The sequence below is a fragment of the Emys orbicularis genome, chromosome 9 (genome assembly GCF_028017835.1).
Source record: "Emys orbicularis isolate rEmyOrb1 chromosome 9, rEmyOrb1.hap1, whole genome shotgun sequence".
NCBI classification, from domain to species: domain Eukaryota; kingdom Metazoa; phylum Chordata; order Testudines; family Emydidae; genus Emys; species Emys orbicularis.
The window spans coordinates 107596065-107612112 of NC_088691.1; the positions used below are offsets into that span (position 1 = coordinate 107596065).

The window sequence follows — 16048 nt, forward strand, 5'->3', positions numbered from 1 at the left end:
CAAATAACTTAATTGCTGATATTTTGGGAAAATAAATGGTTCTGTGCTTTTTTTCCCGTGTTACAGAATACAGTCGTTTTGAAGCTAAAATACATGACTTACGGGAGCAGATGATGAACAGTAGCATTAGCTCAGGATCAGGATCTCTGCGGACCAGCCAGAAGAGGTCCCTATATGTCAGGTAAGAATTTTCCTCCCCAAATTTCACACACATGCCCTTAAGCTTAAATACTTTTGCTTCTGAATTCAAGTGTGCATTCAAGTGTTCCATTTATTCATTAAATTGTACAAAATGCAGATGTACAAAGGCTTCAGTGAGATTTGATTTGCAGAAAATGAAATATACCTGCAAAAAAAAAAAAAAAAAGTAACCATATATATCAAGCAAATTTGTTGTACTTTGCAAAACTATGGTAGTCTTCACCTTCTTAGCTACCTTTTAGGAGGGGGAAAAAGGTATAATTTCACTATTTACCTTACATATTGAGAATATTTTGAAAATACTGTTTTCCTTATGATATGTGAATACATTCAGAATCAGTTTTCGTGTAACATAGTTCCTTCAGCCTGATTCAGTTATATTGAGAAATCTTAATTCTCCATTAGTGGTTTCACAGTTTGTTGTATCATAATAATTTCCATAGCAATCAGGAGAAGAAGCCAATGCACTGAAGGTAGTAAGCTATTTTACAAGCACTAATATCTTCAGTAAATTTGTACACATGGAACAGGAAGCACAAAAAATGCAAAAAGAAAATGGAACCATGAAAAGTGTTTCAAATTATTAGGAAATGTGTGGGGTTTTTGCTGAAATGCAGATTCTTAATATGCAACTGAACTGTCATAGCAGCTTATCATACACTGTGACATGCAAATTATAGAATTTGGTTACAAAAGCATGCGCTAAAAACAAATCAGACTTTATTTGACCTGTTCATTTTGTAAGGGGTGATGTATCAATATTAGACTAGTACAGCAAATTTCTGCTTGCCCAAGGCAATTTTACTTTAAACAGGTGAATAAAATATAACCAGTTTTTCATTATTATCAATAATGATTATGAAGGGTAGGCAAGTACATTTTGTGTTTGTACTGGCAAAATTTCATGATTCTTTTGCAAGGCTGAACTATTACAACATTAGATAATTAAGACTAACTGACAAAACCTTAGTGTTATTCTAACTGCTGCTTTTCTATTTTCTGGTATTGTATCCACCAATGGCCCAGTCCTTCCTTCTTTCTAGTTCATCCTTTCCAATTCTTCCCTAAATGGTTCTCTCTTTATCCAGTCAGACTTTTTTGAGAAAATAGTTCTTTTAGAACAGTGGTTCTTAACCAGGCGTACATGTATTCCTGGGGGTATGCAGAGGTCTTCCACGGGGTATATCAACTCATCTAGATAGTTGCCTAGTTTTACAAGAGGCTACATAAAAAGGACCAGCGAAGTCAGTACAAACTAAAATTTCATAGAATGATTTGTTATGCTACTCCGTATAATATATACTGAAATGTAAGTACAATATTTATATTCCAATTCATTTATTTTATAGTTGTATGGTAAAAATGAGAAAGTAAGCAATTTTTCTGTAATGGTGTGCTGTGACACTTTTGTATTTTATGTCTGATTTTGTAAGCAAGTACTTTTTAAGTGAGGTAAAACTTGGGGGGTACACAAGACAAATCAGATTCCTGAAGGGGTACAGTAATCTGGAAAGGTAGAGAGCCACTGTTTTAGAGGATATGTTAAATTTGTTTATAAAATTCAGGCTTTAAATGTAAAACTGGATGGAGCTAGACAAAATACTAAGACTACTGAGCGGACCTGAGTTAACGGACAAGGTAGGGTTTGGGATGAAGAATGAGGTTTTCTAAATCTTTGGTTCCAAAACTGCTGTGTCCCTAAATTGTCTCAGAAAAGGTGCCTTAATTAAAGAAAATCTTTCACAAGTCCAAATTCACTACCACCAATTGTTTTGACAATTGACTTGGATTTATAGGTTCAGAATAATAAAGAAATATGTAACTGAAAATTCCAAGATGTATTTTACTTCCACCATGTTTGAGAAAATAAATACTCTTTCTCAGGCTTTGGAGCAGCATGAGAGCCCGTTCACAGCAATAGTGCCATGCATGCTCTGTTACTCTTCAATGGGGGGAAAATCTCTGACTCCATGCAGTCTTGGGTCTATCAACCCTTCCAGATTTCACATCTCTGCTTCAGCAGTGCTGCAGATGAAGCCTTTGTAGAGTACATCTCCATGGTACCCAGGAAATCCTTCTGCAAGGACTCCTACCACCCATCTTTCCTTTCCCACCGTCTTGCAGCAGAACCACACTGTTTCTTTCCCATGTGTTCAAAACCCCTCTACATTTATAGGTTGCTAGATATTAAGGCCATATAGGACTTTCCTAAATTAATTAGTTTGAACTAAAGGATGTATTTAGAAAAACATCCAGTCTTGACTTACCAGTTATGAGAAGTTCACTATTGCCATTTGTAAATTGTTCAAATGGTTAATTTATCCTCTCTCAAAAATCTGCAAGTTATTTCTACTCTGAATTTGTCTAGGTTCAACTTTCAGACATTGGATCCTATTATACCTTTGTCAGATAGACTGAAGAACCCCTCATTCTAAAATTTCGTTTCCCCATGTGTAGATACTTATAGATCTGTTCAAGTCTGATCAAGTCACCCCTCAACCGTCTCTTCATTAAACTAAACAGATTGAGCTCCTCTCGTCTTTCACAGCAAGGCATGTTTTCCAATACTTTAATCATTCTCATGGCTCTCCAATTGATCAACATCAATTTTGAATTGTGGACACTGGAACTGGATGCAGTATTCCAGTAGCAGTCACACAAGTGCCAAATACAGAGGTAATATAACCTCTCCCTACTTCTACTTAGATTTCCCTGTTTATACATCCGAGGATCACCTTTATACCGGTATAACTGCATCCACACTAAGATCTGTACTAATACAACTATGAAATAGTTACACTAGTAGAAACACTGTGTAGATCTTGCCTTAGTTCAGTAGAATGTGACAATATTTACACACACACAAAAATTAGTGGAAATTGATGGATAGCAAAACGTAAGGAATAGGTATTCAAGAATCTCCTACTTTTAATTACTGTGACACCTGTAAATTTGTGTTATTGAGACTGTGGGTACTGTAAAATTATGATTATGATAAACATATGGTGAGAAAAGGATTATGGGGAAGAAAAAACAGATAACTATAAGCAAGAGAAAATAATTGAGGATGAAATATATGTATACATGAGCAAGATGGAATATAGATTAAATAGACTTAGTGGGAACAGTAATAGTGGAATATTTTTCACCAATGAGAATTGCTACTTTTAATTATATATTTAATTACACATTTCCAAGAAACAAGACCAGATATGGAATTTGGGTCTTTTTCCCTCAAATATTTATCATTGTATGTTTTCTAGATTTGCCATATCTCTTTGGCCTTATATACCAATCTATTATTTTAATATATGTAGTTGGCATCTGCTTTTGTAGGATTAACTTTTTTGCAATTAGACTAGCCCTAAATTCAAAATGAATCTTATTCTTTGTTCATATTAGTACAGAATTTAAACTTTCATGGATTAAGATCCTAAATTCTAAGAACAAGTCTGTACTGAATAACATGGTTATCCTTCTAATATATTTTCCCCTTGAATAAATATACATATAGGTATTTCCATAAGCTATGTGTCTCATTGGATTTATTATTCAACCTTCATCATACAGCTAAGCCCAGTAAATTCTAAATAGTTTTCTTTTGCTGGGTTAGCTGTAGCCTGATTTAGAATAAAACCTACTTATGTTCATACACATACATTCTTCTGGGTTTTGTCATTTATGCTGTGCCTCAAATCTCTGTCATACGCTTATTTATTTATATAATTTACATTTAACTGATGCAAGTAATTATTTGTAAATGATTGAAGCTGAGCTTTTAGTTTTGGCTATTAGTTCTAGAAGAGACATTTGTCCATGATATTGACTAGAGCTGGATGGAGAACAGTAATTCCATTGCACAGAGAATTTCAAGTTCTCCAAATTTAGTTTAGTTCCAAGTCAGAATAAAAACAAAAATTTTGAAATTCTCCTTAAACAGAATTATCGTTCTCCTCCCAGCTCTGCTGCATGCCCTAGGGTATAGTCTGCCTGGTTGGGCTACCCCAGCTATTAAAAGTCCAGTTGGCGCTGGGCTGACAGGCTCCCTACCCTGCTCCGCGCCGCTCCCCTGAAGCAGTGACATGCCCCTGTGGCCCCTACGCAAAGGTGTGACCAGGGGGGCGATGCCCCGAGCACCGGCTCCACAGCTCCCATTGACCCCGGGCAATGGGAGCTGCGGGGTGGGGGGGGCACTTGCAAGCAGAGGCAGCGCGCAGAGCCACCTGGCCACGCTTCTGCCTAGGAGCCGGAGGGACATGTCGCCATTTGCGGGGAGCCCTCTGAGGTAAGTGCTGCCTGGAGCCTGCACCCCAATCCCCAGCCCTGAGCCCCCTCGCACACCCAAACTCCCTCCTGGAGCCTGCACCCCCTCCTGTGCCCCAACCCTCTGCCACAGCGCTGAGCCCCCTCCCGTACCCAAACTCCCTCCTGGAGCCGCACCCCTCCCACACTCCAACCTCTTGCCCCAGCTCAGAACCTCCTCCCACACCCCGAACCCCTCAGCCCAGAGCCCCTCCTGCACTCCAAACCCCTCATCCCCAGAGCCCACACTCCCAGATGGAGCCCCACCTCCCCCCCATGCACCCAATCCTTTGCCCAGCCCAGAATCCTGTACCCCTCATTTCTGGCCCCATCCCAGAGCCCGCACCCAGAGCCCATACCCCCTCCCACACAACAATCCCCTGCCTCAGCCCAGAGCCCCCTCCTGCACCCCAAACGCCTCATCCCTAGCCCCACCCTGGAACCAGCACCCCCAGCCAGAGCCCTCACCCCCTCACACAACCCAACCCCCTGTCCCAGCCTGGTGAAAATGAGCAAACAACAGAAGGAGGGGAGATGGCGTGAGTGGGGGCAGGCCGCCTCAGAGTTGGGGAGCCTGGGAGCCAGGCAGGCTGAGGAGTTACGAGCCTGGAAGCGTGGGCTCCGCTGCAGCCTGAGGAGCTGGGCAAGTCAACTAGAAAGAAGCCAGGTCGGTTTCCAATGGAACTCTGCCTGGCTTCCAGTAAAATCCAGCCAAAATTGACATGATCTCAAGGAACATTTGAATTTCAACAAATAGCAAAAAGTGTTGGAAAAAATGTGATGAAACAAGTCCTCATGTTGACCCATTCCAGGTTTGCCATTGGCCTATGTGTATGTCTTAACTAGTAGCAATTGCAACAGAGTTTTTTAATCTAATTCAAACTTTTCACTTTAGAAAAAGGCCAGAAGTAATTTGTTCTTGAAGCTGATTTACCTAAATAACTCCCATTTTACTGATCGTATTCAAAATAATTTCTTTCCATCAATTGTTCCATATTTCTGTGTCCTTACTAAAATGTTGGTTGATGGCATGTTTCTTGGATTATGACCAGCAGAGCAATATCATTAACAAGTTAAGTATGTGTTGATATTGACTGCAGAATTATTATTTTTAGTAGTCTATGTTTAATTCAGTTTAAATTCAGATGCGTCTGCCCAACTGCTGATTAGCAAGAGAGACTGTTGGAGGATTGAGACAGATAAGGCAGCTGCTGCTCTGATTGTTATATATTGTCAACAAAGTCTTCTATGTTGTGCTTTTAAATTTTACAGGGCTACTGTGAGCTCTGGATGCATGATCTCTGGTGTGGAGTTTTAAATGTAAATAAATACGTATGTGCCTTTGTTGATCCCTCTCACCCTGCCTAAAGCCAGATACAGAACCTAATATGGTACAGTGACTAAGATTGAGTGATTAGTAATGTAGGAAGTATTAACTGATGGATTATTTCCATCAGACTATTGGAACATTTGTAATAACCGCAGTTTCTGAATGTAGTATTTCTGATATAAATTATTTAATTTACAATATAGTACTAACAATGAGGAAAAACCCAAGTTTGAATGATGGATTTACATGTGGATCTTAAATATCAGGCCATCTAAGAAGTACTGTGTGTTAGCATGAATGGGCGTTACACTGAGGCAGGAATAGACTCTCTAGCTTTTAAGGGCAAGTCCAGGTTTGACCTATCAGTAAAACACCATTACTTGCTGCTTAAAATCTTGAGATGGTGCCTAAATATTAGTGATTGCTGGGTGAGGAACTTTTCTATCCCCACGTTGTACCAGACTGAAAAGGAGTATGCTAAACTTTGAAAGAAATTGTAATTCCTGTTTCAGATATGAAATAAAGGAATGAAATTACTTAATGGAAAACTCGACTAAATTTAAAGTTGTTTATAAAATTGTAAAAATGTATAAAGCTATTAAACTCTAAAAGTGTCATGACCAGGACATGGGCAGTCTGATCTAGTGGTCAGAACAGGAGTTAGGCTGGGTCAGATACTAGGAGGTCAGAATCCAAGGCAAGCCAGAAGGCAAAACCAAGAGTCAGGTGTCAGGAGGCAGGCAAGGTCAGGTTACCAGGAAATCAGTAACATGGTGCAGGAACAGGAGCAGGTGTTTCAGGAGAAGCAGTCAGATCCCAGTTGCATTGATTTATATAGAAGCTGTGGAGCAATCAGGACCCCAGCATTCTGCCAATCGGATTCCAAGACAGGAGTCTTCTGCTGGAGTTCAGCTTCTGTTTTGGCAACAGTTAACAGATTGGAACTTACTAGCTTCTAAGAGCCCTGTGGACCTGGCTTCAAGACCCAAAGTCCCTGACGAAAAGATAATTGAGAGTTTACAAAAAGCTAATAATTTGTAATAATTCCCGATGATGATGAATTCGATTTTTAAATAGTTAAGACAAATAGCAAGCTAACAAAAAAACCATATCTACTCCTTGAATCACTGAAAGATTGTACCTTTGCTAAATAGGCTGTCAGTAAAGTAAAATATTTGTAAGACAAATAATTTTAGGTTGGGAAATAGACTGCATTTGGGTGAAAATGTAACAGGACTTGTTTACATGGTGCATTATGCTACACTAAAGGGGGATGTATTCTAGCGCAAACTAGTGTGTTGCGCACTGACTGGCCCATGTGAACCCTGTAGTTGGACACTTAAAGCTCCCTAGTTCACATTGATGTAGTTCCATGTTAAACAGTACTACATTAATGTATGCTGGGGAACTTTTAATCCAGGCGTGCAGGGCCCAAATAGGCCAGTTAGAGTTCAGCAAGCTAGGGAACATTAGAATTTACACTTCTCTAGTGTGGATCAATGCACCATGTAGCCCTTAATTGCACAGCTCCCAGAATATGATTAGTAGCAATATTGACAAACAGTTGTTAGAAGGACAATACACACATTAATTTGCACTTCTAACATTCCGGCTGTTCACATGACACATTCAAATTCACTCAGTTACTATCTTCAGTGCATTGTGTGACAAAGTTCCTCCTCTATCTTGGTGGGTCCTGCGCTTATTGGCGGATTTTCTTGCCTCAGAGATTCACCATGTGGGTTGGGGAACAGCCCAGAGACCTTCCCCTCTGGAAGAACCCACAGTCCAGGTCAATTGGGAGGTTTGGGGGGAACCCGGGCCCGCCCTCTACTCCGGGCTCCAGCCCAGGGCCCTGTGGACTGCATCTGTCTATAATGCCTCCTGTAACAGCTGCATGACAGCTACAACTCCCTGGGCTACTTCCCCATGGCCTCCTCCAAACACCTTCCTTATTCTCACCACAGGACCTTCTTCCTGGTGTCTAATAACGCTTGTGCTCCTCAGTCCTCCAGCAGCACACCCTCTCACTCTCAGCTCCTTGCGCCTCTTGCTCCCAGCTCCTCACACTCACACCACAAACTGAAGTGAGCTCCTTTTAAAACCCAGGTGCCCTGATTAGCCTGCCTTAATTGATTCTAGCAGCTTCTTCTTAATTGGCTCCAGGTGTCCTAATTAGCCTGCCTCCTTAACTGGTTCTAGCAGGTTCCTGATTACTCTAGTGCAGCCCCTGCTCTAGTCACTCAGGGAACAGAAAACTACTCATCCAGTGACCAGTATATTTGCCCTCTACCAGACTCCTGTACCCCACTGGTCTGGGTCTGTCACAATTGTTACATGCACCTGTTTTGATCTATGTGTTTTGAGAGGAGAGAGATATCCCATATCCTTCTCAAAAACTGTTTTCATTAGCTCCATGCTTGCATCTGAGCTCCATCTTTTCACCCTCTTGCTCCACCCAGGAAGTGTATAAAGTATGGAGTGAAAAAATTGGGACTGAATTACAGTCTTATCATCAAGTCACTGATAACTTTCAAGAAAATTAAGTTGTCAGCGATAATGCTGCAAATGTCATCTGTTCATGTTGTGTCACTACTTTCACTCCAGCCCTCAAAATCATCAGACCTATGCAATCTGTGGTATTTAAATGTGGGAATTTTGCACACTACAATATAAGCCCAGAGTTAGCAGAACTCAAGTTAGCAGACCCTGTGTTTGCTAACCAAGGGCTTGACTGTCTACACTCATTTGTAAGATTAAGATTTTGTCATGGTAATTTTTAGTGAAAGTCTCTCCTCGCTCTGAAAGTGCTTGAAATGGCTGAGACAGTCACTGATGAGGTCATAACTGCACTGGAAGTGTTCATGTGCTGAGTTTACCATTTGAAGACCAACATTACAACACTTTCAGAGCTATGACGGTGGATGTTTTCCAAGAAGCGATCAGAGAAAAATTGCCACTGACAAGGGGTGCATTTATACCTGCTATTAAGACAGCAAATTGTCAAGCAATGGAATGGCTATGGGATGATTGAGCACAGCCAAAGCATTCCTCCCTTATTGGTCAAGGATGGGTCTTGGAGGATGGACTGGTCACACCATGTGTGAAATACAATGCATTCCCAAATCAGTCCTTCAGCTAATCAAAACTCATATGCAAAGACCAGATGTTTACCACCCTCCAAATGTTTGGACAGCGGCCCTCATCGTCCGCAGATGTGCTAGTGCAGCGCGGACAAGGGTCACTGTCACAATGTGTCTAGCAGTGGTGCCCTAGATGGAGACAACACTGATTATGACTTTGATGAATAAATGTTTTCAGTCCTACATGTCAAAGCTAACTTTCCTAAAATTACCAAAGATCAATATATTTTTATGTAAGCAATTCATCCTTTATGTTAAATTATCATTTTAAAAAGTTGATATTTAAACATTTTCTTAAATATCTATCTACGTAATCTAGGTTTTTCATGTTTGGTACCATTGTGTTTGTGGGAGAAAGGGCTTTCAAAGATACCCAACTCAACCCATTTTCAATGACATTGTATTAACAAAATTTCCACCATCCGGAGGACCTGGAACTGGGAGCCCAGAGTAGGGACCAGTGAGTCCCCCCAGCCATGCTGCAGAGGGTGACACCATTGAAATTATGATTCTGTAGATTTTTGCAAATCAAATGACACTTCCCTTACCTTTCTAGCACTATCTTGCCAACAGAATGAGATTTTACTACATTATGCTCACCGCTATCCAGATATTTTTAAATAAGTCAGTTGTAAATAAAGACTCCCCGCTCCCCTCTTGCTTGTATTGAGCAAAGTCAGAGGGGGTTTTTTGGTCAACAGAGAATTAATTTTTCAAGTTATTTTTCTGTTATTTTCCCTTCAGGTGGTGCAGGATCAGGACCTTGTTTGGCTTTGAGAAATTAATATAGGATTAGTTTTATGAATTTTTGGGGGTAGTGTTGGTTATTGGTTGGCTTTTCTAACACAGAAAGACAATAAATAAGTGAGCAGAACAATGACTAGCTACCTTGGAATAAGAGCAGTTGGTTATTAGCTTTTGGACAAGATCTTGCTTTGCATTAATTGACTTCAACTACTTTTAGGAGATTAGTATTTATAGGTAATGTAGTTCAAGATCTTTTTTTCAAATCCATACTGAAAATAAGCTTGATTTGAGGATATGCTGAAAATGCTTACAGTGACTGAAGACATATTGATTTTCATTCAAATGGCAGATCCGGTAGACGGCTTCATAGTTCCGATTGACTGACTGAATGTGTACACCTTGGTTCCCACACTAATACACAATTTTTCACCACAGTCACATTAGCTTGCATTATATTACCTATCCATCAGCCTTGGGAAAAGGAAAGCCTGGTCATCATTAAAAAATGCAGGTTTGTCTACAGCAGTGGTTTTCAACCTGTGGTTCATAGACCCCTGGGTCCGCAGACTGTGCCTATGATTTCCAAAGGGGTCTGCACCTCCATTCAAAATTTGTTAGGGGTTCGCAAATGGAAAAAGGTGGAAAACCACTGGTCGGCAGCATACTTGAATGAGATTAGACAATGGTTACATCTCAGAGTAGTAGGAAAGGTTGCAACTTTGAAATAGTAATGAGAAATACTAGCTAAATCCAGTGGGGAAGGGATCCTGGCACTAACGGATGGGGAGGTATGTGTGGAAGGACCCTACAATTCCTTCCTCGGTATAGTTGCATGCCCCCTCATAGCTGGGTCTACCCATGTAGTCCCTAAGGATAAGTTGGATTCTTATTTAATGAGAGAACGCATATAGTCACTTTCTCCCGGCTAATGCAGGACTCAGAAAATAGTCTCCCACTGATTGTTCCTCAGCAAAAATAGCCTAAAAGAAGCAATCCTTAAGGTAACCTGCAATACTGAAAAGGAATGGAACCAGATAGATGAAATGGGTGTTTAAGAAAATCGACATAGTCCACTTGCAGCTTTCCAATATACACTTTACAATTGAAAACTTTATTAAAAACTTGGATAAATTATGTTGTTCAAAGCATGGCAAACTAAAGTTTCTATGAACTTAGAGTTGGAAAAACATCAGTTGCCATTTCTGATGCTGTCTTATGTTCTTTAATAAAGTAAGCTAAAATAGAAGGATGTATTGCTCTTGTAAAGAGACTGTTAGTCCTTAGTCTGAAATAGCCCAAACTTTCTGCAAAAGCCTGTTCTTTTATAGGGATTTTGGGGAAATATATGTGTGTGTGTGTGTGTGTGTATGTATATATATATATATATATAGGGAGATATACCTATCTCATAGAAATGGAAGGGACCCTGAAAGGTCATCGAGTCCAGCCCCCTGCCTTCACTAGCAGGACCAAGTACTGATTTTTGCCCCAGATCCCTAAGTGGCCCCCGCAAGGATTGAACTCGCAACCCTAGGTTTAGCAGGCCAATGCTCAAACCACTGAGGTATCCCTCCCCAAAGTTGATGGTACGTTCTCAGATGCCAAGAATGGGTAGAAAGAAGCTTTCTCTTTGTTCTTATTTACTGGTTGGCTGACTTTATCTGTTACTGTTTGATTGTTTACTGTCTCTTGACATTTTACTCCTCTTTAATCCTGTTATCTTCTTGGGAAGTGACCATATGGAGTAATGCCCAGCTCAGGGCTGCTAGAGAGCATAATTGTATAATAAAGCTAAAGCTTAGAAGTTAAAAGAAATGCTGGTAGAAATTATGGCTAACACTAACAGGAACTCTTACACGCTAAGTAGTTTTTCATCATGCATTAAAATAATCACATCAAAATACATGTAAAATAAATCGTTCATTTTAGGAAGTATATAATGGAATGGGGCAATTTAATTTTAAGACAGAGAATAGTAAAAGATCAACATGTGTGCAGTGTTCTTCTCTAACAACAAAGTTTTATGCAAAGTAGAGTTCGAGGAATGAATGTGTAGGTTTATAATTACATAATTTATAATTTTCAAAAGTTATTTGTGCAATCACTGAGCTATTTCAGAATTAAGAATCTGGCTTGTTGCAAATATTTATAGTGTCATTTGGCAAAAGAATTTGCTTTAATTTGAGATATCTTGAGTTATATATCCAAAGCTACACTGAGGAATTAAAGTGAAAGATCTTGTTTTAAAGCTGCCTGCATTTCAACAAACAGTAAGGCTGAAAACTCCATTTAAAGCTTAAAGCCTCAGTTTAATATTAAATATTAGAAACATGGACATGAAATATATCAGCACAGTAAATATTTACAAATATATAAACCATAACAATATGTGCACATTTTTCTTTATAGCTGATAGTACTGAGTTATATATCTTTCCCAATAAAGAATTGTGTGCAGTCAACATGGTTATTCTGTTGGATACAGATAAATTGATCTCTAAATGAAAAATTGATGGTTCCTAGGTGGAAGTGATCACAATCTAATTTCATTTTCTGTGAGCAAATAGAATATAGTCCTACATTTGGTGCTTAAGGCCAAATTTCCACAGGTGAAATTATGAGCAAAATTCAGTGAGAGGAAATATTTAAACATAAAAATGTGAATGATAATTGGAAATTAAAAATGATTAATTAAATATCCAAAAACCCCATAGTTCTTAAGTCTTTGGTTAAAAAATAAATCCTGATTAAGATGGAATGTCAGGGCAGCGACAATTAATTTTAAAAAATTATATATATAACAAATGGGAAAATAAGGATGCTGATAGCAGTGAGTACAAATCAGCAGTTAGAAATGCTTACAGTTAATAAGGGAAGCTAAAGATATCAGTGAAAAATCAGTGGCCAGTACGATTAACAACAATAAGGAGGAATTATTTAAATAGATTGGGAACAAACAAAATCCTAGCAGTGGTATAGGTCTGATACTAGACTCAATCCTGATGCAAAAAATGCATAATTATTCGACAGATATTTCTGTTCTGAGCTCAGAAGGAGGAGGATGTGTTCATATATTATAGTGATAAGGAAATGCTTTCTATTCTGTCAGTCATTAAGGACGATATTAAATTTAGATTGTAAGCTCTTTGGGGCAGGGGACTGTCTTTTTATTCTATATTTGTACCGCTCCTGGTCCATGACTGGGCTCTTATGCACTATGGTAATACAAACAATAAATAATAATAAAGTAACTTAAACATTTTTAAATCCACAAGACTGGATAACTTACACTGATGATTATTAAGAAAATTGGCTGAGGAGCTCTCTGAACACTTAAAGTTGATTTTTTTTTAAACAAATCTTGGAACAATCATGAAGTTCTGGAGGACTGGATAAAAGGCAGTGTTGTGCCAATTTAAAAGGGAAATTGGGATGCTCCAAGAAATTTTTAGTCTGGTTAGCCTGCCTTCGGTCCTAGGAAACATCATGGAAAGGCTGGTATGGAATGCTCTCAGTACAGAATTAAAAGATGGTAATATTAATGCCATATTGATGAATGCCAATACCCAATCAACATGGGTTTATGGAAAGCACACTCTTTGTGGACATAATATACTTATACTTCTGTAAGGCATTTCGCTTTGTCCTCCATAACATTCTTTTATATATATATATATATATATAATAATTAGCATAATACAAAATCAGTGTAGTGCATATTAAATAGATTTTAAATTTCTTAACTAATTGATCTCAAAAAGTAATTATAAATGGAGAGTAGTCATCCAGTAGTGATGTTTGTGGTGGGGGTCCTAGAGGTATCTGTTCTTGGCCCATGGTATTTAATATTTTTATCTATGATCTGGAATAAAATATAAAATCAGTGCTGGTAAAATCTGTAGATGATACAAACATGGGTAGAGTGGTAAATATTGATGGGGCCACGTCATTATACTGACCAACCTGGATCAGTTAATAAGGTGGGCTTATTTGAACAACATGCATTTTAACAAAGCCAAATGGAAGTCCAGGAACAAAGAATGTAGGTCACACTTATGGGAATGTACCCTTGTAAAGAGTGACTGAAAAGGACTTGGGTCACAGCAGATAACCAATTGAACATGCAATGTGGTAATTATGACCCTTGGATGTAGCAGAAAAAGGCATTATGTGATCCAGTGGTTGGAAGCTGAAGCTGAAAAATTCAGACTAGAAATATGGTATAATGAACCTTCTCATCAACTTACAGGGGTGCTTCCCAAGGAGTACCCAGGGTTGTGAAGCACCTTACTAGCATCTGCCTTTAGTGTGAGGAAGCCTTCTCTGTGCCTGCTAGGGTTCTGCTCCTCATCTCCACAAGCCACTGGCAACATGAGCAGTCCCCTTTAGGCTACACAGGCCCAGCTGTCTCTCTACAAGTTAGCAGCAGGCACACTTCAACTCCCAAGCTGTCTGAGCATCACACTGGAGTGTCCAGTCCCTGATCCACTGGACACTCACAGATTCGCTGCTTCCAAAGAAACAGTATACCCCAGCTTACCCATTCCACCTCAGATAACCGCTCCGCTTAACACAGAGCACTTTGGTTTGCTTAATACAGGTTTATTTAACAAAGCATAGAGATTCAAGTAATAGCAGGTAGAAGTATTGGAAACAAATGGTTATCTATTAAATAAAATCATAACTTGCATTCTAGATCCTAGACTTAATTAACAAAATACTCTCATGTCTAGTAAAGTATTTCTCACCAGCGCTTCACAGACAGGCTGTCTGTGGCCCTTTTTTCATGGGACAGCCACACTTTTAGCTTGTCTCCTGGGTGAAGGATAAAATCTTGTCCCCTGTCCACTTTTTTTATGCAGTTACAGGCTATTGTCTCTTAACCCTCTTCCAAGACTTATCTTGGGGTTCCTTTGTCGTTGTAAACAGTCCAGTTAGTAAACATAGCCTGTCTCCATGGATGTCCATTTTTCTGTATGTTGATTGAGTTAGCCGAGAGACTTGCCTTGACTCAGGTGACAAGCTTTACCTCAACAGGGTTGGAACCTAATATTTTACATTTTACATCTCTCTTAAAGTATTTCCCTTAGAAACATCTTGCAATAATTATGACAACCAGTGGGCTACTGGCCCTTGGTAGAGATCTCATATGCCACCCTTTTGTGAACTGCTATGAAGATATCAGACTCTGGTGATCTATGCAAAACCCTATGGACTCCAGAGCCTCTGCCTGTTGTCACCTGGAAGTCCCTGGGTCAGACTTACGTAGGGATGTTATGGATTCTCCATCACTTGAAGTCTTTAAATCAGGATTGGATCTCTTCTTAAAAGATATGCTATAGTTCAACCTAAAGTTATGAACTTACTTTAAAAATCACTGAGGTTTTTTGCCCAGTGTAATGAAGGAACTCAGACTAGTTGATCATAATCCCTTCTAGCCTTAAAATGCATGAATTTATGTGAAGTGTCACCAGAGAAGTGATAAGATTCCCCCAAATAGACCATGTATTAGAATTGCCAACCCCATGCATTCAAAAATCATGAGTCCGGCTTCAGAAAATTGAGAGATTAGCTTTAAAAATAATGAGATTTAAGACAAATATTTGTGGTTCTTCTAATTTAATTTTTGGTGTTTGAGCCTTTAGGTTGTACTCAGATCATATTTTCAACCTTTTCCTCCACAGTCACAAGTTCTAGGAACTTACTTTTCTTTTTAACGAAAGCTAAGGTTTTCACTTACTCACTTGGCTCCAGGGTTGTGGCTTTAAATAAAACACCAAGCATCATGAGACTTGTGATTAAGCTGTTCTATCCATATCTATCTTAATTGACTTATTTGAGAGCAACTACTATGGCTCAGTACAGGGCCAACCAAAAATTCTGCATTCAGTAAAAAATTACAATAATTCAGTAGTCCTGTTTTATAAAGATATTCAAAACCAAAAAAGTAATTTAAAATGGACTCTTCTGAGTGACTTGTTTATTGGAAAATATGAGGTTTCTTCAGACTCGTCTGTTTTGTGCCTGCCAGTCCTCTATACTTAATGATTTTTTTCTGAATTTAGAGCTCTCTTTGACTACGACAAGACTAAAGACAGTGGCCTTCCCAGTCAGGGACTGAACTTCAAATTTGGCGACATCCTCCATGTCATTAATGCTTCTGATGATGAGTGGTGGCAGGCACGGCAGGTGACACCAGATGGAGAAAGTGATGAAACTGGAGTGATTCCGAGCAAACGGAGGTATATTTCATGGTATTTGTTCAGTCTGAGATATTTGCCATTGAAATAGTGGTTGTATTCATGCACAAATTAAGTAGTGTGTCA

At 39.2% G+C, this 16048-nt stretch overlaps 1 protein-coding gene across 3 annotated transcripts in view; it reads left to right on the forward strand.

The window, feature by feature from the left end:
• Window positions 1-16048, forward strand: part of DLG1 (discs large MAGUK scaffold protein 1) — a 390639-nt gene that overhangs the window by 307469 nt on the left and 67122 nt on the right. For all 3 annotated transcript variants that reach the window (XM_065410859.1, XM_065410860.1, XM_065410861.1), the window contains exons 15-16: window positions 67-181; window positions 15788-15964. In XM_065410859.1, coding sequence (XP_065266931.1) covers window positions 67-181; window positions 15788-15964 — 292 coding nt within the window. The remainder of the gene's footprint in view (window positions 1-66; window positions 182-15787; window positions 15965-16048) is intronic.